Below are 25,172 nucleotides of genomic sequence, written 5' to 3'. Positions count from 1 at the left end.
TGGGCCTGGTGGTACGCCCAAGGGGTCTAAAATGGCCACTGGGCTGGCCCCTGCCACTGTGTGGGCCATGGTGTCACACCCATCTGGTCTGCCCCACGCCGGCTTGCATCGGGCCTACTCTAAGACTTTACACCCTGTCTTCAAGCCTAAAGATGTAGACCTAGACCGCGAGGGCCAGGGCAGTGCTGAGCACTGTTGGGTCGGGGAGTGGTGCCATGAGGCTGGGGAACGGTGACACAAGCAGGGTCTGCACGATGATCTGGAACAGTGCCAAGATGGACTGTGCTGGGACTGGGACCTGCTGTGCAACGGCGATCAAGGCTGCAAACAGAAGCATTGGCGGGACTCTGAGTGGTGCCGGGACTCTGAGCAGTATCTTGTTTCTGGTGGTGCCGAGGGGCGGAGCTTTGCAGGCTTTCCGCAGGACAGTGCCGCACGCTGTGGCATCGGGGGCTTGGCACGAAGGGCCAGGGACCGTGGTGCCATCTTGTCTATCAGGTCTCTTGTGGCCTCAGATGTGTCTGGGGTGGAAGGCAGTTGTACCTCCTCCACCACCTGACATGGTGAGTCCAATTGCATTGGACTCAATGGCCCCCCTTGAGGGACTGAAGTCAACGGCACCGGCTCTGAAGTTTTCAGCACTGGGGGCTCCTCCCTGGGACGCGCTCTGTTGGCTGATTCCGAGGGGTTGAGTCCTGAAGTCAGGAACCACTCCTCCCTGGTTTCCAGTGCCAGGGAATGGGACCGATGCAGAGTCATCTCCAACTGTTTCCACACCGGAGAATGGCGATGCTGAGGGTCTCGTCCAGAGTCCTCCCACGGTGCCATCTCCACTGCTGCCGGGGCACTACGCAGCCATGCTGGGTCCTGCTGCGCCAATGCTGGTTGTGATCTAAGTGCTGCCTCCATGAGGAGCTGTTTCAGTCTAAAGTCCTGCACCTTCTTTGTTCTCAGGCGAAACCCTTTGCAAATCCTGCACTTATCCACCTGATGTGTTTCCCCAGGACACTTTAAGCAAGCATCGTGGCGGGGGGGTCACCTATAGGCTTGTTGCAGGACTTGCAGGGTTTGAACCCCTGGGACTTAGGCATGCCCTGAGTCCCCAGGGAGAGTGTGGTCGGGTTGGAGGGGAACCCCCCACTCCGACAGCCAACTATTAAAACTACACTAACTATTAACTAAACTAACTAAGGAAAACAAACACTGAAGTAGATAGAAGCTAGGGAAACGTGGAGAGCTTGCTGAGCAAGACACCACAGTTCCAATGACTGGCGATAAGAAGGAACTTTTCCCTGTGGGTGCTCCAGCCCCCGAGTACCCACAGAGTCGGCGCCTATGGTACTAGCCACATTCCTACTTACCCCACTGTGGCTTGAAGGGGCTGTGAGGAAGGGAAGAAACTCCCTAGTCCTTTGCCAGTGGGCCCATGGGAGAAAAAAAGTCCTTCTTGACCCCCTACAGAGGCAATCAGCTAGACCTGCATCATCTGTCAGGCCAGGTTCCCGGTCCTTGTTTGTGTGAGTAGGATGGCTGCTGGAACGGAGCCGAAAGAGACTCCATATGGCCCCCACTCAGAGTTAAATTCTAGGAGCTGGGGAATGCTGGCCAGTCAGTTCCCCCAGTCGGCCAATGGGTGCCAGAGACTCCCAGGGTGAGGCACTACCTATTAGGACTTAGTGAGTATCTCCCTCCTTCACCACAGGGACTTCTAGAAGGGTGGAATAATGTTGCTGCTGCAGGGTGTCAAGGCTGCTAAACTGTTACAGCCACTCAGTGCTCCTCTCCTGGGTGCTCCAGTGTGATCAGCACTAGCAGAGAGCACAGCCTGCTAATTCAGCAGACCTTGATGTTACTCCTAGAGAAAGACCACAGGCATGGTTCAGTGACAGAGGCACTCGACCAGGTTTATTGCCCTCAAGGCACAATCCTAATGCCTTGCACAAGTACATTAACAGTGCCTCTTGGCAAGGAGCAGCTCAGTTAGCAGCGGGAATCTCTGCTGTCCCCTCCGTCACACAAAGTGGAGTACCCCAACATTTACAGACCGAGACAAACAACCGGGCTAAACTACTTTCATACCATCTCGCATGTTTCATGACATGTTTGTTACCTCCCCTTGTTCCTGATATCTCAGACAAAACATGTCCTTTCACTGTTCTCTCAAATCACCTTATCTTGCACTATATTGTCTATACATCTGTACTAGCCTTCTGGAATGTACTTACGTAAATGTCTGGTGCCTAGTACTTCTTAGGAGTGCCTGTGTTTTAACAACACCGTCAGCGACTGCCAAGTTCACGTACCAGACAGTGAACTTGTGAGTCTCCGCTTTAATACACGGCCTGACTTTGGTTCACAGCCTCTGGTTCAGGCTTCAGGTCCTGCACCAGGCTCAGTGCTCCAGGCTCCCCCTCTCTTGCTACTAAAGGACTGTTCCCCTTTCACTGCTGGCCCCATCAAGTTCCCCCACCAGCTGATGCGGGGAGGGGGGGGAGTGGAAGAGAGGGGATGTGGCATCTTTAAGTCCTGAAACTGATGGTCAGAACGGAAAGCCCGCGTGCTCTGAAAATGGCACAGTGCACCCACCAAGCGGTTTCCACTTGGAAGTGCAATGCTTTCATTGCCTCCAGCCTGCAGTGGCACCTCTTCTATGCAGAGGGGTCAGAGTCAGCTCTCAGGGCCCATCTACAGATCCACACCAAAACAATAATAATTCGAGCCAGTTCAGTTATTTTGGTACTAAACTGTGTGTAGACACACTCGTTTCAGAAAAGAAGAGAAAAAGAAAAAAAGGAAAAAAAGAGGGTTAAATCGCTTTTGCTAAGTTGGTAAAAATTTAACTTTAGTCACTTTGATTCAGAAATAAGAGTGGCCATGGAAGGGTTTGTGCCAAAATAACCCACTCCGTTATAGGAAACAGATTTAGTTATATTGGTGCAAGTTGGTATACAGACCAGCTCTGAATGACATTGGTGTAATTCCTTAGCACCCACAATGGCATTACTCTGCATTTCTTTGGCTATAACAGAGATCCAACTAATCAGGCCCCCAAAATCACAAGATTGGCTTTAAAATGTCGAGATTTTAATTTGTTTTTCTCCTGCTTTTAAGGCTCATGTTTTCAAATTTTTCTCCATACCCACAAGGGCTAGAAACTTGCTTAAAAACAAAACCAATCAGATTATCACGTTATTACATGATTCCGAGAGGTGAGGCTTGAAGGCAAAGACACCGAATGTCATCATGAGACTTGTGCTAAAATTGCAAGTGTTGTCCACACTGACAGATGCTTGTTTACACCAGCTGCAATCCTTGCTGTCTCTTCTCATTCTCTATGCAGGTTATGCCATTACATTAATGGGCAGTGGTTTCCTCACTATTGCTATATTAGGCTTCCTGAGAGAGACAAGAGCCCTCTTTCTCTATGAACAAGCAGGCTCCAGTTGCCTGCAGTAACTAGTCATTCCTTTAATTAAAAAGGAAGCAAGAAAATCCAAGTCTTAGAGTCTGTCTCCACCTCCGTTCCACCCTCTCTGGTTCTTTGCAAGGAGAGTAGATTTGCTATTCACAACCATGTAGCAAGCAGAAAATACATCCCTGAAAATTGGAATTGCTCTGCGTACTGGCCAAAACATCTCCTGGCGCAAGGGCATGAACAGAGCATCGATGCACAGATGAGAAGTAACACCTAACCTTACCTGGCCCTCCCGGGGCAGAGGTGCTGGAACAATTTCTATAGTGGGGGTACTGAGAGCCATTGAACCAAATTGTAAGCCCCGTATATGATGGAAACCACTTCAAGCCGCTCCCCCTGTGTCCCTAGTTCTAGCACCTATACCCGGGGTGGCGAGAATACAGGTGATCTCGGGCTCTGGAGTGAACCTAGGGGGCCTGTTCCATCATTTCTGAAGCTGAGAATGGAACCCTTCCCCCTCCCCCACCTTGCACTGAGCACAGCTCAGCAGGTCCAAGGATCAGGCCTGAAGATTTTTAGGAATATTAACAACTTCCTGAATTCCCAGTGCTGCTGCCTTCAAACTAGTGAGTCACTCTTTTGTATAAGCAGGATGTTACTTGGTCGCGAATCACAATGGAAACAAGAAATCACAATGGAAACAAGGGGCGGACACAACGCTTGCAGCACCCAGCAGAAAGACAGAAAGGAATAGGATTATGAAACTGTAGAAAGGAAGGGAACCCGGGCCAGCAGAATCACTCTCCTCAGCTTTTCACTGGAGTGCGCAGGGCCCCGCCCTTCGGAACAGAGGCCAGCTCCACTCAAATCACAACTCACCTTGATTACAGGTTTTTATGGCTCTGCAGTCTGAAAGGCAAATCAGCTAGCTGCTGAATCACTGGACCTTAAACTTTACCAAGCGCTGTTGTGTTTGTGTGTTGATCTTTAGGAGCAACCACCGTGCTGGTGAAAGTACCGGGCTCTCAGTGGGGAGTTTCAAGAGGTGTGCTTTTTACTTTCTAGTTTGCCTGGATTGGATTTAACTTGTTTGAGCACCTGCACAGCCCTGCTCTACCGCTGCTTCCCAACCAGCATTGTTTCCAACTTTCAATGGATTGAAGACGTCTCCTCCCACCCCACCTAGAAGCAAAGCAATGTTTAAAAAGGTGAGCTCTTCCCCTGTGAATACCCTGTAAGAGCAGAGGGTGGGGAGATGGGGACACCAAACCTGCAGCAGGCTGAGAAGGTGAAGTACTTGCACATATTGAATTTTTAAAGCATTTCAAAGCGCCTTTGGGTATATTAGCAATGTGGGCACAGGGCACTGCAGGCCAAGGTGTGTGTAACCTGACTGAGATGGCAGTGCATCTTTGGTTAATTTCAGGGGAAAACTCTGTTGGATCATTCATTGCCTATCGTGAGTTGAGTGCTGAGCATTGCACAGAGGAGACCCAGGCTCTGTCTCAAGGAACCTAGGGTTGAAAGAGGCAAAGAACTTCACTGAGCACCAAAGCGCTGCTTGACCAGGAGCTGGGTGTACCGTGGAGAAAGGCAGCTTCCTTTCAGCTTCCCAGAGTTGAGGTCAGAGTTTGGGTGTCGGGGGAGGGGCGGGAAGGAGGGGGGAGGGGCTTGCCCCTCCCAGCAGGGCTTGAAAGAATGATGGAGAAGGTTTGATCAGAATGCAGGGATCCATCACAGATGAGACTCAGACCTCAGGAGTCCCAAGATAATCCCGCAATAAAGTGAGACTATTTCTATAACTCATTTGGGTTAGACATTTTCTTTCAAGAATAAGGGCCCAGTCCTACTTCCAGCGGCTTTGGTGAGAATGGATCGGGCCTGCATTGGTACAATACCATCCAGAAATGTCCTCTTCCCATTTAGACCCTCATATCCCAAGCTGATCTTTAGGTAAAAGTAAGCTTTAGCAATGACCATTTGTGTATACTCCGCATCAGCTTCAGCACCCTGAAGATGACCCAAACAACCTCAGCTAAAATGTTCAAAAATAGGCACCTAAAATTAGCCCCCCCACACACACACACCTGTACTGAGGCATCTAAATCCAGGGGCCTGGATTTCTACAGTGTGGAGCAACCATGGGATCAGCTGGGTGCTCAGTGCTTTCAAAAATCAGACAGGTGCCTAAAGACGGATTATGGGAGTTTAACTTTAGGCTCCTATTTTCAAAGGCTTGGCCATAGGTACAAACGGGCTTTTAAATGAAATGGCAGCTTAAAGAACCTGTGCAGAGACCGTGTCATCACGAGAGTACATTTTTACTGGTGTTCTTTAAAAGACAAAAGAGCCAACTCTCCGAGTAGATAAAAATCTAATTCTCTTGTATCATCACCACCTCAGCAGTAAAAAAGTGAGTTCTTACCAGACAGAAAACTATCAAACTAAATTTCTAGGCTCTTCCCTTTCTCTGGAGGTGATAGATCGAATCACCTTCCTAACAGCCCCAGATTGCCTTATTTTAATGAGACTAGTTTGGAATGTGAGGACCCGACCATACATTTCCCAGTTTATGGCTGCTAAAGAACCAGGCCTCAGACTGTCACAGTAAGAGAAGGCCACTACACAGACAGTGATTTTTTATTCTTTCTTTTATACCTCTATAACTAGCTAAGTGATAAGAATACACCTAAATTCTTAAAGTATAGGCCTTTGCAGACAGGCCTGAATATCTATATCCTAACAATTATTAACATACAGGATTGTGCAGGAGAGGAGGGGGTCATCAGCTAGCTTTCTTTTCTCCCTAGTCTCGGAGCCTGCTCAGCCTGGCTTCAGTCCGGCCATGGTCTTGGCTTGCTTTCTTATGGGATCCATCCACGCGTCTCCTCTCAGCAATCACCAGGCAGACCCTTTCCTTCTGTTTGGGGGGCTTGCTGGTTCAGGGACAGTTCCCCCAGCACTGCCATTCTTCCCTCCCCCTCCCCCTAAATTAGGGAGCTAACCAGTTTCAGAGACTTTCTGTAAAGCCTGAGGCAGCTCTGTAGTTTCTCCTGGCATCTAACCCCTCTTTCCTTTTAGGTCTTTGTCTTTATTAGAAAACTTGCTGCATTAGTGCAGCTGTTATAGCAAAAATCATTCTGCAGGGGGCTAAATGGGTTCAAGTGCATCTGAATTTGGGTTTCCTGGGAGGTAACCAGATTGATTTTAGTCAGACCGGTGCAAGCTTTCTGCTGTGGACATGGCCTCAGTGTAGCTTAAGTAATGAGAGGTAGCTGGGGTAGCTTTGTTGAGTGTTTTCCTCTCAGATGCCCTGTCACACTGGCACAAGAGCATTGTCAGAGTTTCCCTGCTCGGCTGTCAGGTGGGCTGGTCTTTGGTTCTCAGGGCTCTTTAGAAGTGCTCCTGGCAGAGTGCGGGGGAGGGGAGGGGAGAGAGAGGGGGAGGGGAATACTTCTGCAATTCATGTACAACAAAGGATGAGAAATACATATAGAAAACCGGGAGGCAGGAGCCGTCGCTCATGCCTTGGATCGTGAACAATGGTATTTACATCCCCCATCTCTCACTTAGAAGGGAGCCTTGACAATATTCAGCACGTTACTTGGTGCTAGTAAGCTTAACCCCTACTATAATTTCCATAAGAAAATGGCCAGATTTTTTAGGGGGTGCATTATTCCCTGATCTTTAGTCAACTCTGAACTAGTGGACAGAACCCAGTGCTGGGACTCAGGACACCTGGGCCAGCTGGGCTGCTGGGTGAACCTAGGCAAATCACTTCCCCCATGTGCCTCAGTTTCCCCATCTGTAAAGTGGGGATAATGATACTCCTTTGGTAAAGTGCTTGAAGATCTATTGATGAGAGCTCTATGTAAGAGCCAGGTGTTGTTATTAATTCTGCTCCACCCAAGCTTAAACCCCAGTCATTTAGCACAGAAAGAAACAGAATAGCAAGGTAGTGAGAACAAGGGATGATAATACGAGCCTGGTTCCGGCTAGACAAAGCTGTGTGCACAACCCATAGGTTTAATAAGCTCTTCCGTGCCAGTAAGCAAGGAGCCGCCTGCATCCACAATCGCGCTAGGTTCAGTCTGTCCCCTGCCTGACGCTGATCACTAATGGGGAAGTGACGGCCCAGAGACCATGTCCACGCTGGATCCTCCTCTTGGGGATGGGAACAGTGAGGGAATTCAGGAAGTGCAAAGTGCTCGCACTAGCAAAAGACCCAGCTCTGCCCAAATTGGGTGACCATGATTGGAAGAGGCAGAGTGCATAGTGCACCAGATTCATCCCTTCTGTGCTTGTTCCACACAGAGAGACCAGGCCACCAGACTCTGGGTAAATTCATGACTGTCTGGGTTTCCGTTTTGCACCCCCCGTTACCTTCTGGCTACATACCCCCTGCTGGCCACCTCGAACAGTGGCTCTAACTTAAATGATCTCATCTAACACTCCAAGAGATAGTGGGCAGCTCTAGAGAAGGACAGCCCTATAAACTCCTCCTGGGAGGCACTATCATCCTCCCTGCCCCATATGGTACCCAAGCCTGAGTGTAATACTAATAAGCAGGGTTGGAGGGGGGGGAAGGTAAATTTTCAGTGAAAATTTTCAAGAGAAAAAACCCCAGAATTTTCTCAGAAATATTTTTCTTCATTGAATCAGGAAAAAACAAAAACAAAACAAAAACAAACAAACCACTTATTTCCCCACCTGCCTCCATTCCTTTTCTTTTCTACAGACAGGGAATGGAAAGAGGAAAAAAAGGAAAGAAAAAGCCTGGAAGTCAGAAGTTTTTCCATTTAAAATAAATCCACTTTTCCTTTGTTTTGGCAAAACATTTCAAACAATATAGACATTTTCCGCAGCTGTATTGTATTGTTTGAAAAACCACTTTCCTTCCTGAAAGATTTTCCTTCCAGCTCTATTGACAAGTTAGTCCTGCCTCTGAGGTTTAGTGTAATATCTCACTAACAAAGGTTTTGCATTTATTATTTTATAATAAATAGGACAATGAGAAAAATAGCAATGGAGCCAGATTAAAAACCAGACCCAGATCTGCTTCCGAGGCAGATACTTTTCATGCAGACTCTTGACTTAGTGCTTTAGCTGCAGTGGCACATTTTTCCTAACTGAAAGAAGAGATTTTGGGGTCAAAAATGGGCCCATAAGAATGGCTATCCACCTAGCCCAGTATCCTGTCTCTGACAGTGGCCACTGCCAGATGCATCAGATTGAATGAACAGAACAGGGCAGTTTCGGGTGATCCGTCCTCGTCATCCAGTCCAACAGCTTCTGGCAGTCAGAGGGTTAGGGACACCCAGAGCATGGGGCTGCATCCCTGACTATTTTGGATGATACCCATTGATGGACCTATCCTCCATCCATGAACTTATCTAATTCATAAACCAGTTATGCTTTTGGCCTTCGCATCATCCAATGGCAACAAGTTCCACAGGTTGATTGTCTGTTGTGAGAGAGTTATGCAAGGCACATTACTGCATAGTTGAACCGTCTGTGCTGCTAGATGTGTTGCTGCTTGAGGTAGGTGTGAGTGGGAGCGGTTTTGATTTCAGTTATACACATTGGGGCGAGATCCCCAGCTGCCAAAAATAATTGTAGCTCCACCGAGGTGACTAGGGCTACGTCAGTTTACACCAGCTGAGGATCTAACACTGGTGTTCTTAACCAGGTAGGCTGGGAGAAGTGGCTTTGATTCGAAGGCATTTAGACAAAAACCCAGATGCTGACACAACTATAACAAACCTATAACTGCAGTTATAATCACTAGCTCTGATCCTGCGAAGACTTAAGAATATGGTTATATGAGAGACGCTGTGCATGTTCTTGCATGATTGTGCACTTGGACGATGCAGGCAGGAGTGATTCTGCATGAAGATAATTTCACACGCAATTACATTTCCCCCTCCCTCCCCAATTGGATTTTGTGTATTTTTAAACACATCTAGGGACTGCTCAGTGCTTTGAAAACAAACCACTAATTAAGTGTTAATCATCAAAAATATATACAAGCATTGCCTCAGTTATTTTGGCTTGCATGATGTACTCCCCCAGTACCTGATTTTGGTTTATCTATCTTCAGGGCCTCTGGTTTTCAGGGTTTATTTTTAGAAATTTGAGGTCTATGTACATGTCCTCAAAGCAGGGTTTTTCCAGGGCATTCTTTGATACTGTCATGGGAAGATTTTTTCCAGGTACTTCCCAAAATTTTTGTCTGAATAGGCAGGGCCGGCGCTTCCATTTAGGCGACCTAGGCAGTCGCCTAGGGCGCCAGGATTTGGGGGGGCGGCATTTTGCCAGGAGGGCGGCAGGTGGCTCTGGTGGCAGGTCCACCAGAGCCGCGGGATGAGCGGACCCACCGCAGGGACGCCTGCGGGAGGTCCACCGGAGCCACGGGACCGGCGGCGAAATGGGTAGAGCCGGCCCTGCGCCTAGGGCGCCAAAACCCTGGCGCCGCTCCTGTGAATAGGATCTACAATAGAACCTCAGAGTTACAAACACCAGAGTTATGAACTGACCAGTCAACCACACCCCTCCTTTGCAACTGGAAGTATGCAATCAGGCAGCAGCAGAGAAATGAAAAAAGCCAATAGACTACAGTACTGTGTTAAACGTAAGCTACTAAAAAAATAAAGAGAAAGCAGCATTTTTCTTCTGCATAATAAAGTTTCAAAGCTGTATTAAATCAATGTTCAGTTGCAAACTTTTGAAAGAACAAACATAATGTTTTGTTCAGACCTACAAACACCTCCGGAATGGAGGTTGTTTGTAACTATGAGGTTCTACTGTACTTTCATTTTTATCATGTGGATAAAAGATGACGTGCATATTAGGTTAACCTTTGTATCCTTGTTATTAAACTCCTGGGTTAGCATTTAGTGTGTTTGTTCCCTAGTGTGCTTTAATGAAGTATGGTTTCAAACAGCACCTATGTTAAAGCACACTAGGGAGCTTTTAGTGTGCACCAGCAGGGTCTACACAGATCAATTAAGGCACGCTTTAGAAATCATACTCCCAGAGCCTGCATTACTGCTCCATGTAGATAAGCCCTTAGATACAGCCAGAGGGCCATTTTGCCTACATAAACAAACCACACTGGGAAAGGGGTGAAGTCAAGAGAAACGGCGTGTTTTTGTGGTGTTTGTTGGATGAACACTGATTTCATTGGTGTTTGTTGGTTAAAACCTAAAATCAGAAGCCTTGACTTGTAGGGGATAGTGCCTTTTTACCCAGCTGACGAGCCTTGCACACTCGAGGTGCTAGGGGAGTAAATACATAATTTTTCTGGAGTTACCAAAATACTTAGAGAACTGAAAGCCACGTCCCACCTTGTAGTCTCACTCATTTAATTAAAACATGGCTGTGTGGCTCTTGGTCAAGCTTTCCAAAGGGGCAGGGTGAAAACACAAGAGACCCACATTCATTTTACACAAACCTTTAGGACAATACCAAGCATAGGAAGTGTCAAGCCAGAGGGAATTGGAGAGAGTTCTCAGTGACGGATGATGTGCTTTGAAAAGACACGTTTGCCTTTTCAGCCTACTAAAGAAGTCACTACATGCAAAGTATTTGGTGACAAGGGTTAGAACTAGGGAGAACAGCAGGGATAGCAGGACCATTTGCTTTGCAAAAAGCAGGAGACCTTCTTGGCCTTTCCCTCCTGCCTTGGGGGAGCCCAGTTTCCTTTCCTTGTGTCCCTACCCCTGGCTGAGGGAGTGAAGACTTGCCAGACAGGGGGACTAATTGCTCCCTGTACCTAGATGGAAAGTTGCTGGGGTTCCTAGCCAGAAGGTGGAGCAGCAGTGTCTCAGCCTGGAGTCTCCTACTGTCTCTCCTCCCCAGGGAAATGGGAAAGAAAACCCCACTCATGTCTGTGGTACCCACAGCTGCTCCACCATTAAGAGTCCGATGATTCCTGAGGGCCTAAGAAATTCCCCCAAGCCTGAGTTTAGAGCCTAAGGTTTAGCAGATCTGGGCTAGCTCCAGGTGAACAACCGGGGTTGCTCAAGATGACCTTGGACAGAGGGGGAATGGAAGAGAATGCTAACGGAGTAGACTGTGTGGTCCAGTGGATCAAGGGCTGGCCTGGGAGTCAGGAGACCTAGGAGGTTCTGTTGCTGGTTGGCTCTGGGCTGCTGCGTGACACAGAACCAGTCACTTCCCCTCCATTGCCCCAGCTGGGTAATAATAATGCCTTTGTAAAGGGATTTGAGGTCTGTGGAGTGAGTGCCGTGTAAGAGCTAAGCATGGCTTTCTGCAAGGTGCTCAGATACCATGGTGACGGGCACCCTTACAAAAACCTAAACAGATGGGGGAGAGGAGGCAACTTAGATGGAGGAAGGGAGCAATAAATAAATCAGAGGGATAAACACGGAAAGAGTGAGGAAGTGGCCCTAGGTGAGTAAAGGAGAAAGAAGAGTGTAGCCAATTAAGGGAAAAGGGATGAAAACAGAAACTGCTCTATGGAAAGTCTGGTGCCAAGGAGACACGAGGAGGTGGGTCTTTGGAGATGTGATCGGGTTAAAATAATTTAGATGGCAAGAAACTCATGGTTTAGTCCATAAACTGGATTAGATTTGGAAGAAACCTCCCCTCTGGGAAAGTTAGGTCCTGGTCACCCTCTTTGGAGCAACTAGCCATGACTACTGTTGGAGACAGGCTGCCATTCTAGAGGGACCAGTGATCCCCTGCTGCGTGGGTATGTTCCTATGGAGATATGCACTGGTGTCTTGTATCAGGTATAGGGGAGGGGATAATGGAGTCTCGTTCTACATGGCATTTTACGTTGTTAATGCAGTGCTGCCCTCTGAGGCGGTTGTGTTTTACATTTATGGCTGATAGAAAGGGGAGCAAATTCATTGGATTTGATGCATGTTTATGGATTTCTTAAGACAACTTACCACTGGTAAGTTCTATTAAACAGCTGCAATTCACAATGTTTTTGGATAAAGTTTCTGTTCAGCGTTGTCTTGCAATTTCCTGCACTATAGGAGAATTTCAGAAACACTCAGAGGAAGATGCTAACAGCTTTCCAATGTCCGGTCTCTTTTTATGCCAAAGACTCTCCCGTCTGGCATAGTCTGAATAATGATGGAGGGAGAGAGAAGGGGGAACCCCAGGAAATGCCCCTACGAAGTGGGGTGTCATGTTGGAGAGTTGCACATGGTCAGAAGATTCTAGCTGGCAAGAATTCTGGGGATGGTGTTTTGTTTCTTACATTTGCTCAACACGATGAAGTTTTGCTTCTTTTTACTCCATGGTGCAGAGTTTGGCTGGCTTGAGATTGTTTTCAGATTCACTTTTCCTCATTTCCCTTCTCTGCGTCCAGTCTCCATCTCCACAGGACGATGCAAGGAAAGCTGCCTCCCCCGCCTGACAGATCTCAGTCAGCCCAGCACTTCATTTGGTGAACTCCTTTTCTTTTGATCTGCTTTAATCGCTCGGTCTAGGTCTAGGAAGATTAAATCTTTCATTTTGAGAGCCACACAGACTGCTTCTAAATGCATCTAAAACTTGATAATGGCTTATACACCCCGGGGCTCGGTCACTGAGCCCCACAGTAACCCATGGGAGGAGGGGTAGATGGGTGGAAGAGCAGGACACACAATTCTGATGTTTGTGTGGGCAGGTTGTCAGCTCCAGGTAGAACCTAGCTCTGTGTCTAGGATCAGTCATCTTCAAAGTGAGCTCCTCCCTGTAACAATTACTCAGCTGTGATAAAGAGTCTTTTACCCAAGGATCTCAAATCACTCGACAAAGGCAGAGATAGATGCAGGAGAGAAGATACAGAGATTTGACTATCAAAGTTTACAAAAGGAGCCATTTAAAAAAATAATCACTGTCTCTGATAGGCGTTTGTTTTCATGGGTTGCTTGTCTTTAGGGGTTCATGGATCTGTCTCGGTCATTATTACAGCTGGAGCTGGTGGCCTGTGAAACCCTGGACACAGGTCCCCTTATTTTTTTAAGCTATTGCTAAGGCTGAATATAGCCTTGAAAATGTGGCCCATCTTCATAACACCAAGCACTAGAAACCAACTTCAAGACAAATTTGCTAGGGTTAAAAGTTCAGCCACTGATGGGTTTTTCCCCCCTAGCCTCCCACCATAGCCAGCCTCACCTGGCCTTTGAGACTCCTGAGAACCACAGGTATAGGGCCAGTGAGGTTTCTTGGTAAGGAAAAAGTCTGACTGATTCATGGCTGTGCATCCGGACTGCCCCTTGTGAGCCTAGCGCTGGAAGCTTTGGGACCACCTGTATCAAGTTTGTTCCAAGAGCCCAAACCAGTGTATTGACGGAAGAGCTTTCTCAGGAGGTCAGGTATTGGGGGGGGAAACAGGTTGGAGCGCTATGACCAGTATTTAGGATAGGGACTCTGGAGTTCACAGTGCTGCTACGAGAGGCCACCTGACATTGTGACTGTGGCCACAGCAGCTCAGGCTGTTGATGAGTCTATGGATTAGACTTGGTCTACACCTAAGTTAGGTCAGCACGTTGCCCTGTGGTTGGCCACACTCCTGCGTGACATTGCCATGGCAACCTAGCCCGCACGGTGGCTGCAGCTGTGTTGACAGAAGAATGCTTCCATCGCTGAAGCGCCTGTCTGTTGGGGAAGTGGTGTCCTACACTAAAGGAAAACCCCCATTTCTGTTGGTGTTGGTTGTGTCTATACCACTGCGTTATACTGGCCAATACACTGACGGAGCTATGCCGGTACAGCCCCCCCGTACTGTACATGTACCCGTAGGGTTAGACTCCCATTAGGATTCTTTTAAGCATGTTAAGCTTGAATGATTGGAACAGGGGTGCAGTAAGGGTTAAACTGGAGCCACGTCTCCTGCTACACTGAGTGGGAAATCGAGGCCTGGGGCCTAACTCTTTAGAGTGTACGCAGCTAATCATCCGAGGGCCCTGGAGCGCACTGTCAATGCCTTTTGAACAGGGTTCTCTCTTCTTTGCAGAACATGGCCCCGAGAAGAACGCAGCAGGTGGGGGCGGGGCCGTCCACGGAGCAAGCCTACATCTACAAGGTGGTTCTGCTGGGGAGCACGGCCGTGGGAAAGTCAAGCATAGCCTTCCGCTATGTGAAAAATGACTTCAGGGAATCCTTGCCCACTGTGGGATGTGAGTGAGTGGCAGCAATGAACTAATCCTTTGGTGCAACATAAAGGGCCTGATCTGCGTCTCCCTTGTAGCAGGAGTGTCTCTGCTGAAGTCAGCGGAGCTACACTAGTGTGAAGTTTGGTTTTGCTTAAGCTGTCAGGCCCAGCAGAGAAGCAGCAGGACATCACTCAGCAGGCAGGGTTAGGGGCTCCAGCTGGCAGCCCTGGCGGCTAATGGAATGTGACCCAACAGACCCCCAATGTTACAGCCCGTGAGCGCGGGGTTAGTTTGGTTTCTCAGCTCAGGCACAGGATTGACAACTGTGAGATACAGAAAAGTCTGGTTAAGGTAGCACAAGCTGTGCAAGCTGATGTGCCCATTTTAAAAGCTGGGCCTTGTCTGATGCTGCTCTTCAGAGCTGGATCTTTAGGCACCAACCTAAGAAGCACATCTGAAAAAAGTCAGGCCTCAGCATCTCCTACTCCACTGACACCAGTGGCAAAGTGCCTTTGGAGTTCACTGGCAGGGAGGCTCAGGCCATATGCAGGACACATTTCTCTGCTGGGGTAGATTGGAGACAGGAAATCATGAACAGGGGACCAGCAACACAGCTGTGTTCATTGTGGAGTCAGAGTGACAGCTAGCGGTTCATTGCAGGTAGTGCAGCATTTAAATAGGTCACGTCAGCAGAGAGTTTTGGTCTACAGCTGCAGTTCTGAGTAACCCAAGAGAGCGTTTATCATTTACTATTATATGTTATAGATTTTCCCCTCTGCGTTCTCTCCATGCTCCCCCCCTGCCCTGGCTCTCTCAGCTGCCCTCACAGAACTACTACCAATCGCACTGCATTATCTCTGGATGGGTGCCAGTCCCAATCCCAGCGCTCACTGCGAAATTGCACCACTTTCTTACTCTCGCTGCAGAAACTGACACAGGTGCATCCTGCAATCCCAGGAACTGTGCTTCAGAGTCCGATCTAGTGGGTTTTGGTTGGAGCCACCCCTTGTATAATTCCTGGGTGCCAGACGTAACACTCTGTTCTGCCCTGTTTGTGACAGAGGACGTATGACAACGGAGCCTCCAATGGATGACATTTAAAAGGCTATTGTCCCAGACTCCCAGCAGCTCTGCCCATTAAATCGCTCCAGTCAGTCGTCAAAGCAGCCCATCTAGCCTCTCCAATGTGATCAGCAAACCTGCCTTTGACATTTTCCTGGTGTTTCAACAGAAACCCACTCACACTAGAACTAGGTGAAATTTCAGCTGAAGATTTTTTTCTGAAAAAAGCTGCAGATCCAGGGACACCACCACATTTTAGGAGTTCATGGTAACAGTGTTAATGTAGACAGGTTGGTCCCAGAATATTGACGAGACAAGGTAGGTATTTTATTGGACCAATTTCTGTTGGTCGAGAGGACTAGGGTGAGCAGATGTCCCGATTTTATAGGGACAGTCCCAATATTTGGGGCTTTATCTTATCTAGGTGCCTGTTACCCTCCATCCCCGTCTCAATTTTTCACACTTGCTGTCTGGTCACCCTAGAGGGGACAAGCTTTTGAGCTTTACAGAGCTCTTCAAGGTCTGGGTAGGAAGCGGAGTGTTTAGCTGTAACACTCCGGTTCCTTCCTCAGACCCGAAGAAGAGCTCTGTGTAGCATGAAAGTGTGTCCCTTCCCCCAATAGAGGTTAGTCCGAGATAAGATCTTATCTCACCCACCTTCTGAGTTCATGGTAGTTTCAGTAAATTGTTTAAAAAAAAGAAAAACAACCTGAAAAAAAATCAGAATGTTTCATTTTTTTGGTTTGAAATGACCTTCAAAAATTAGTCTTATTTTTAAAAAATTATTTAGAATGGTCAAAGTTAAAATAAATGTTTTATTTGACCCAGAATAAAATTTCTCTCGATGTAAAGTCAAAATCTTTGAAACATTTCATGTGGTGGTGGACTTGCAGTGAATTTTTTTTTGACTTTTCAGATTGCCACCAACAAAACCAAACCACCATTATTCACCCAGTTCTGCTACGCGCTCCCATCATCAGATGCAAAAAGATTCATCTCAGTAGGCAACACTGATGGAAAACATGGCTTTAGTTTTTATAGAAGATGTCAACACAGGGTCAGTTAAGTCTCTTTAGGAAGTTTTGCAAGCTTACAGACCCTGGTATGAACTAGGGAGGCCATTGATGTTCATGGGACTGATCCCCACCTGTTAGATGTTGACTTCAATGGAGGCAAGGCCAATTTACATAAGCAAGGATCTGGCTTGGTGTCTTTACATCAGAAACAGGCAGAAAGACACTTTTTTTCCTGTTTTGAAGAAGGGTCCTGACCTTTGCCAGGAGAGTGGGGATGGAAGGCCCAAGGGGTCTCCCACTCTGCCACACAAACCAGGCAGTCACAGTGCCTATACCAAGGAGTGTGGTATCATTCGCCTACGTTACTTGGCACTCAGAGAAGGCTTCTGTCCCTCCCAGGGCTCTCTGGAGAGCTTTGGCTCTGTACTGCCCCCTCTACCTCAAGCCCATGTATTTGTCAGACAATCTGGCCCTTAACAGATGGCGTCTGCCTATCTACTTTGCACAGCCGCACATTTGAGCTGCTATAGCACTTTCAGACCAAGGATCTTCAAACATTTTGCAGACATTTGCTGGCTTTCACAGCACTCCAGGGAGGTGGATTTTAATTAAACCCATTTTCCATCTGGGCAAGCTGAGACAGAAAGGTGAAGGGCTAGGCTGGGACTTTGCTCTCCCATATTCCCCCAGGCAAATGTGTGGGCCAAGGCCTCTCCCCCCACCTTTCCGCCTCTGGGCCAGGTGTGCAGGAGCAAACGTGCACCTCTCACTTCCCTAGAGCAGGGAGAGAGGGTGAGCAGGCATGGCCTTGGTGTCACCCCCGCCCACTGGCCAGCAAAGCCCTGCCAGTTTGGGGGCGGGGCAGGTTTGCTGGCATGGGCTAAGAGCAAGAACAAGCAGTTGTAGCTCAGAAGCATCTGAGCACCTCCCTGGGGCTACTCCTGGGACAGCGCTGCTTATGTATAATAAGGGCTGTGCTTAGGGGCCCACGCAAGCCTTAAGTGACTTGCCCAAGGTCAGACAAATCAGTGTCGGGGAGATTGCAGTATTTCTGTTACAGCAGCACCCAACAGGGGCCAGGCACTGTACAGCTGGATTAGAACTCAAGACTCCTAATTCCCACCCTGCCATCACATTTCCTCCAGCTAGACAGCTGCAAAACCAAAGCTTGCTAATGCCACTAATATTGATGGATTGAGCAAGAACCATTGTTCTTATTTCTCTTCCCCTCTCCATCTTCCAGCTACACCCTGATGAATTGCATTGGTGTAGTACCGGGCTGTTACTGGGTAATACCAGTTCACCAGCCTGTTTGTTACATTGCTTTTGGTGGTGGTGGGGCGGATGTTTTAATTCTCTCTCTCTCATCCTCCCCCCGCAGCCCCTTCCAACCGAATCTCAACACCCATCTTTCACACAGATCACCGAGATAAAGGTTAACATTAATTAAGGTGCATGCTATGGCTTTCTCATGGAGCTGTCCCATCTCTGTCGCTTCCAGGTTCTTTCTTCACCCAGCTGGTATGTTTAGAGACTGCCACGATCAAGCTTGAGATCTGGGACACTGCAGGACAAGAGAAGTACCATAGCGTTTGCCATCTTTATTACAGGGGGGCGAACGCTGCCCTTCTTGTATATGACATAGCCAGAAAGGTAAGACCAGCGATGGCTTGTTCTCCTGCCTCTCTCCTCCAGAAGGGTTTGCCTTTAACTTTCTAAAATATCCAGACTGAATCTTGATAATGCAGCTACTCTGCTGGTAGGCTGCAATAGTTCTAGTGTAGGGTCGCTTCCCAGTACATCTCCAGACATTTCAACCAAGACTGCTTTTTCCTGTGCACATCACGTAAGGGCTACACATCATGGGCAGGTTTATCCTTCGTCTTCTGGTAAAGACATGCAAGGAACTGGTACAGACATTTCACTTACAGTGGACAATAAATGCTCACGCTTTCCCCCTAGAAGCCAAGATTTCTCTATCTACCCCTACCTCCCAGCCCAATCCAGCTCACCAGCCAAGTAGGTAATGAGGGAGCATCACTAAGTGCTCTTTGTTCCCCTACCCTCATGTAACCCACACACCTTCTGGATGTGGCGTCCTGTCCCATCTAGTGGCACCGAGACCACTTAGAGCAGGCATAGGCAACCTATGACATGTGTGCCGAAGGCAGCACGCAAGCTCATTTTCAGAGGCACTCACACTGCCTGGGTCCTGTCCACCGGTCCGGGGCGGCCTGCATTTTAATTTAATTTTAAATGAAGCTTCTTAAACATTTTAAAAACCTAAGCTCTAGAGACCCCAGGTTCAATCCCACCTGCTGACAACCAGGGTCTATTGGTATTACACTCACTCCCAGCTCCCTAGACTTTAAGGATGATATAGTAACAAAGATTAAATGCATCTGTTAGTTGGCTTACACTAATGTCCATTTCTGATGGACTATTCCAGGGAGACATGTTGCATGATCTCCCACTACGTTATGCGTGTCTTTTCCCTTTTACTGGTAATACGCAACACACAGGAACTGCAACACTGAGGGCCATATGCCTGTATTACTGCCATGGTAGTTACAGAAGGAGGAGACCATAGGCTGCTGGAGAGTAACATCTCACAGTAACAGAATTTTATTGAAGAGGTAGACCAAGCTTTTAAGAATCCTTGCCCCATCACAAAAGAGCCCAATCACCTCAGCCCATCACCTGTAGGCTGGGTCTATGACCCACTGGAGATCCATGGTGGTTGGGTCATGTCTGATGGAAGATAAGTCATCCTCTTTGGCTTTGAGGAAGGAAGTACATTTAGAGCTGGTTCCATGCTGAGTAGTGCTCCTAGCAGCACTACCTGTGACAAGCCCATAACCCATTTGTTTCTACAATTTTTAGCCCTCACCTGCCAATCTCCTTTGGGCCATGTGACAGCTCCTGAGTATCTGTTGGTTTATTGTCTGTCTCTCTCTCTCTCTCTCACACGTTTCCAGGCAACTTTTTCAAGAGCAAAGCTATGGTTGAGGGAATTAGAGAAGGAATTTCTTCCCGATGAGCTCGTGATTGTTTTAGTCGGCAATAAGACAGATCTTGCTGCTCAGCGGGAAGTCACCTTTGAGGTAAGTGGTGTCACTGCAGTAAGATCTCAGCACTTAGCAGATTCTCTCTTCCAAAAACACCACGGCAGCATGTTCCCTGAGTGCTGCACTTCAGGCTTTCACACCGAACAGTTTATAAGTAAATGTTTAGGTGAACACAGTCCTACTAGCAGCAAGCAATATAGCAAGGCCCCACTGGGTGCCAGGGATGTTAGAGGGTCATAAATCCCATTTTGCCCTCTGTTTCAGCTGCTAACTTTCTTGGATCTTAGAGACTTTCCTGAGCTACAATGAGTTTGTTCAGAGTGTTCAGAGTGTGCATAGGTAGGTTTCAGTGTCAGAGAGGATGTTCCCAGATGTTGCTTCAAAATTTGCCATCACTGAGTTGATGCAGAAAAAACAATACATAGATGCTTTGAATTTCATTAAAAAAAGTCTGAAGCCTCACTGGAAGCTGATGCTGCATCACTGACCACCAAGTTCAATGAATGAGAACTGCATGGGACAAAAAAAGCTCGAGGGTTTAACTCTCGGATCCGTGTCTCCAGTGAGTTTGAACAGGTTCCAGTCAGAGAGCGGCTGCAATGCCTTGAGCTGTGCAACAGAGAAAACAAGCGTGGCCTAAACAGTTCGGCTGCAACCGTGTGACTGGAACAGAAGGAGTGTGAGCTGGGGAAATAGGAAGCTTTAGGCTTCGCAGCAGAATCTGCTGGAATCCAATGGTGGCTCTATCACCGAACATGCTGCTCTTCAGAAAGGTGGGGAACTAAAGTCAGTGTAAACTAAGAGCTTGTCTGCACGAGCGGGGGGCAAGGTCTAGGGTGCACTTGTGTGTTGTGCACTAACTGGCCCATAAGGACCTGCTGGCATGCACGGAGAGTTCCCTAGTGTGCGTCACTGCAGCACGCACAGGCCTGTTAGTGCACAACACACTGGAATGTGTCCCACTCCAGTGCAGACTAATGCACCATGCAGATGAGTTCTGAGCCTTAAGGCTCCTTGTACATCATTAGTCTGACAGTGAGAGTGCTGGAGCTAACGACGGGGGTACGAGGCCCTAAGGCAGTTTGCAGCATCCGGCTTGGAGATTTGTCCCAGAGCCACCCTTGCAAATAGCTGGAGATTTCTGCATGCTCCTCTTCCTACTTCTCAGCCACTAGTCAGGAGAACCACAACTTGCCCTGCTACACTAGTGTTTGTGTCCATTCCGAGATTGCTTCTCCAGGTTGGCACCATGCAGCCCTGTCCACACTGGGCAGGGCCCTATCACACCTGCGGTGTCTAATCATACAGGGAGGAGCTGTGCCTCCCTGCCAGGCCTAAGGACAAGATCCAATACCTTGTAAATGCAGCCCTTATTTCCACCACTTTCCAGGACATTTACCAAGCTGGATGTGATTACCGTGCAGAACACACCTAAGTCTACTTTGAAATAACCCTGTTTTTGTACCTTCCCCACCCAACTAGGAGGCGGAGGAGTTTGCAAAGAGCAAAAGCTTAATTTACATGGAAACGTCGGCAAAATCCAACCACCAAGTGACCGAGGTGTTTATGGCCATAGGTAAGTTCCAAGTCAGAAGCCGCTGGACAGGTAAGAGCACTAGAGAGATGCTGAGATCTGTGCCAGCTCTTTGCCTTGTGAGCTATAGCACTGCACCGTGTGTCTCCTCCCAGTTGCTCAGAGGCAATTAGGGTTGAGTCACTTGACCTGAAGAGGTCCAGAAACTGGAAAGTCTTTACTGTGACTGCAGCAGTGCATTGCCTCTAGGCCTAGACAAGTGGTGACTGGGTACACTCTGGCCTGTCAAGCCTCACAGCTGCCAAGAGCGAGCGAGACAGATCCAGAGCAGTGGCTTCCCCATTCCATACACAGACAGGCTGCCCCCCTGTGGCCTCCCCCCTAACTTCTGAGACAAGCAAACTTCTGGAGCTTTTGCCGCTGGGGTGAGGGTGGAACCTGCTGAGCACTGAATGGGGAGGAGGTTCACCCACCCTTTGGAACACCAGTCACTGGCCCTAGCAATGGGAAAGTGGGAATTTCTCCCCACTCCCCAGATTCCTCACTGTTACTCCCAGAGGATCTCTTCTCTCTGAGACCCATTCCCCTTGGCCCCAGTTATGATCCCCAGACAAACCAAGTCATGTTTCCTTCATCCCTCAGGCCAGAGATCAGAGGACTCACCCAGGCTGGAAAACAAGATCCCTGCATCCTTCTTCCTTAGGGTGTAGAATAAAGCCCTCGAATCAGCTAGGACAGTGGCTCTCAACCTTTCCAGATTACTGTCCCCCTTTCAGGAGCCTGATTTGTCTTGCCTACCCCAAGTTTCACCTCGCTTAAAAACTACTTGCTTGCAAAATCAAATATACAGCTGTGTCGCAGCACACGACTACTAAAAAATTGCTTACTTTCTCTTTTACCATCATTAAATTAGAATATAAATATTGTACTTACATTTAAGTGTATAGTACACAGAGCAGCATAAACAAGCCATTGTATGTGTAAAATTTGAGTTTGTACTGATTTAGCTACTGCTTTTTAATGTAGCCTGTTGTAAACCTAGGCAAATATCTAGATGAGTTGATGTTCCCCCGGAAGAGCTCTGCATATCCCTGGTTGAGAACCACGGGGCTAGGCAACAGAGCCAGAGGCTCAGCTAGACTGAGTCAGGCTCGCTCCATTGGACTGGCCCAGTGAGTCTTTGAGGTTTCTTCTTTCTTCAGAGGACAGACACATCCAGCGCCCTTCCAAGAACCAGTTATGCCCAGAGACAATCCTGAGTGGTCAGTCCTCCCTTCACACTAATGCTGACTACTGCCAAGCCACCAACGACGCTGGTTTCATGGGAGGCTAACCAGAGCCGGCAGTTTGTAGACTCTTCTGGCGAGCCGTTTCTTCCCCGCATGCAGGCCTGGAACCTGGGGCTCTGTCCCACCCATCCCACTTAGCCTCCTGGGCCTCTGATACGTAGCTTACCCCACAGATGTTAGCCAGCTGACCCTGTATTGCCATATGGGGATTCAAACGTGGGGTATGCCGCCAGCTTGACACTGCACTAGTGCACAAATGGCAAACCACTGCCATTACCTTGGCAGTCCATGAGATGGCACTAGAGTCTTCTCATGTTTGTTCCTATTAATGAAACCGCTTGGACTCTAGCACTGGGGTCGGCAACCTTTCAGAAGTGCTGTGCCAAGTCTTCAGTTATTCACTAATTTAAGGTTTTACATGCCAGTCATACATTTTAACGTTTTTAGAAGGTCTTTTTCTATAAGTCTATAATATAGAACTAAACTATTGTTGTATGTAAAGTAAGTAAGGTTTTAAAATGTTTAAGAAGCTTCATTTAAAATTAATTTAAAATGAAGAGCCTCCTGGACCAGCTGGGACCCGGGCAGTGTGAGTGCCACTGAAAATCAGCTTGTGTGCCGCCTTTGGCATATGTGCTATAGGTTGACTACCCCTGTTCTAGAATAATAGGATACAGCTGCAGCAACAGATTCCACCTGCAGCATATCATGAACCAATAATAAGCATTTACTACCCCACAGATATTCTTGGTCCTTAAGAATGCTAGCAGTTTGATAGTGGCAATTCATGAGCCATCTTATGGCTGTTTCAAGTTAGGGTCTCCTACTTCTAGTTCCTTTTTAAAAGAATTTCACTAAAGCTTATAGAGATGTGATTTGCACATCACCACCATTCTATTTGATAATGGGATTTCCTACAGACAACTTGGTGCAATACAACATTTGCTGTCCTGCGATGTTTCTAGGGGGATGTCCATGATGCAGGTGCAGTGGAATCTGTAGATGTTCTAGGACGGGGAATGAAGAGGTGTATGGGAGAGTCCTGAGGGAGGGACCATTTTCCAGAAAGAATGAAGGAGCATGAGGAAAATTGTGAATGGAAGTTTGTTAAATAGTAAGTGCAGGAATCCTAGGCCAAGAAACATATGGATCTCAAGGTAAAAAAATAGGAAGTTAATAAAGTTAAAATGTAAACTTAACTTAAATCAACATTATAAATAAGAACATAAGAACAGCCATACCGAGTCAGAGCAAAGGTCCATCTAGCCCAGTATCCTGTCTTCTGACAGTGGCCACTGCCAGGCGTCCCAGAGGGAATGAACAGAATCATCAAGTGATCCATCCCCTGTTGCTCATATTTAGATATTTTAAATCTTAATAAATTTAGAGGGACAGATCCCCAGGCGTAGCCAAATAGCACATGAAGGAAGGAGAAAGTGGCTCCTAAGGCTCCTTTTCCTCTCTCTCTTGCTTGTTGTGGGTCAGTCCTTGGCATAAATTGAAACAGCCCTGGGGCTACTGTACGTTTCACCACCAGGAACCATTCTGCTGGTTGGGGACTGGGGTGCTCTGGTCACACCCCAGCCCACTGCGGATGGGAGAGGGACACCCCTAGCTGCTCCGTTAGCGGATGGAAAGTTGCCCTAACAAAGTCAGAGCAGTGTCCGAGTATGTTGCACAAAATGTTACAATAGCTCAGCAGAAAAGGACCGAGAATTTCTTATTCTGAGTTTCTTCACAGCTCACGAGTTACTGAAACAGGAACAACAGAAGGAACCAGCCCTTCAGCCTCAGCCCTGGAAGAAGTCACGTGTGGACCTGCGAGAGCCAAGCAATCACACTAAAAAGTGTTGCATGAACTAAAGGAAATGGCAGACTGACCTAAGGTTACCATCAAGTGTGTTTTTATTTTGCGGGGGGGAGGGAGGGAGGGATGTATTGTGTGCAGGCAGCATGGTTCTAGGGGGCAGCTGGTGTGTCAGACTGTGATTATTGCTTTTATTTTTTATTATTGTCAATGTTCGATTGAAGAACTGTACGAGAGGAGATATTGCCGAATGCAAGGAACCTGAAAAGCACTGCAAGTCTCCTCTTGCTTGTTTGTTCAGTGTTATCGTTATACAAGAATACAGTGCAAAGTAGCTTCACAAATAAAAACAGCAAAAAGGAGGAGGTGACTCTCTCTTCCCTCCTCCACTTCACCTTTGCAAATTCTACACAACTTTTACAGAGGCTGTTAACATTAAGGTCACCCAATCATTAAATGCAAGACATGGAATAGCCAGAACATGAAGCTCAAGTTTAATATCACTGTAAGAACTCATGATTTTGTCACGAGTCTTGTGATTTTTGGGGGGTTTCTTAAAGCCCCAGCTGCTGGAGTCAAATGATCACTTGGGAAACTTTGAACAACCAACAACAACTCAAAAACTAACACTTTCTGGCCCTCATGGTTGTGGAGAAAACCGAGAACATGAAACAAGCACATCCTGAAGTTCCAGAAACCAGATTGTAAATAAAGAGACTCTGAACATTATTTAAAAGTCTCATGAATTTTTGGTGGGAGATGGGGGCTGATTTCTCATTTGAGTACCTGGGATTGGCAATACTCCAGTAATATAGATTTAATCAAGAAATAAACCAGGGCCTGATTCTCCTCAACCGTACACAG

At 47.6% G+C, this 25,172-nt stretch overlaps 1 protein-coding gene across 4 annotated transcripts; it reads left to right on the top strand.

The window, feature by feature from the left end:
* Positions 1–4,173: 4,173 nt before the first annotated feature.
* LOC120374270 (ras-related protein Rab-17-like) lies at positions 4,174–24,690 on the top strand. 4 transcript variants are annotated; one of them, XM_039493655.1, is made up of 7 exons: positions 4,174–4,305; positions 4,481–4,623; positions 14,394–14,556; positions 18,112–18,263; positions 19,589–19,714; positions 21,161–21,254; positions 24,243–24,690. In XM_039493655.1, the coding sequence occupies exons 2-7, from the start codon at positions 4,612–4,614 to the stop codon at positions 24,362–24,364; spliced, it is 669 nt and encodes a 222-aa protein (XP_039349589.1). In that variant the 5' UTR covers positions 4,174–4,305; positions 4,481–4,611; the 3' UTR covers positions 24,365–24,690. The 4 variants fall into 4 exon arrangements, with proteins under 4 accessions (XP_039349589.1, XP_039349588.1, XP_039349587.1 ...); XM_039493654.1 differs by having other exon boundaries at positions 4,407–4,623; XM_039493653.1 differs by lacking the exon at positions 4,174–4,305 and having other exon boundaries at positions 4,354–4,623.
* Positions 24,691–25,172: the final 482 nt, after the last annotated feature.

Source organism: Mauremys reevesii, linkage group 11, assembly GCF_016161935.1.
Source record: "Mauremys reevesii isolate NIE-2019 linkage group 11, ASM1616193v1, whole genome shotgun sequence".
NCBI lineage: Eukaryota > Metazoa > Chordata > Testudines > Geoemydidae > Mauremys > Mauremys reevesii.
This window is presented reverse-complemented; position numbering and strand designations above follow the sequence as displayed.

Coding starts and splice junctions, on each gene's coding strand:
- LOC120374270 (XM_039493655.1), top strand. Junction 19,715..21,160: donor AGCGGGAAGTCACCTTTGAG/GTAAGTGGTGTC, acceptor CCACCCAACTAG/GAGGCGGAGGAGTTTGCAAA. Junction 21,255..24,242: donor CGAGGTGTTTATGGCCATAG/GTAAGTTCCAAG, acceptor GTTTCTTCACAG/CTCACGAGTTACTGAAACAG.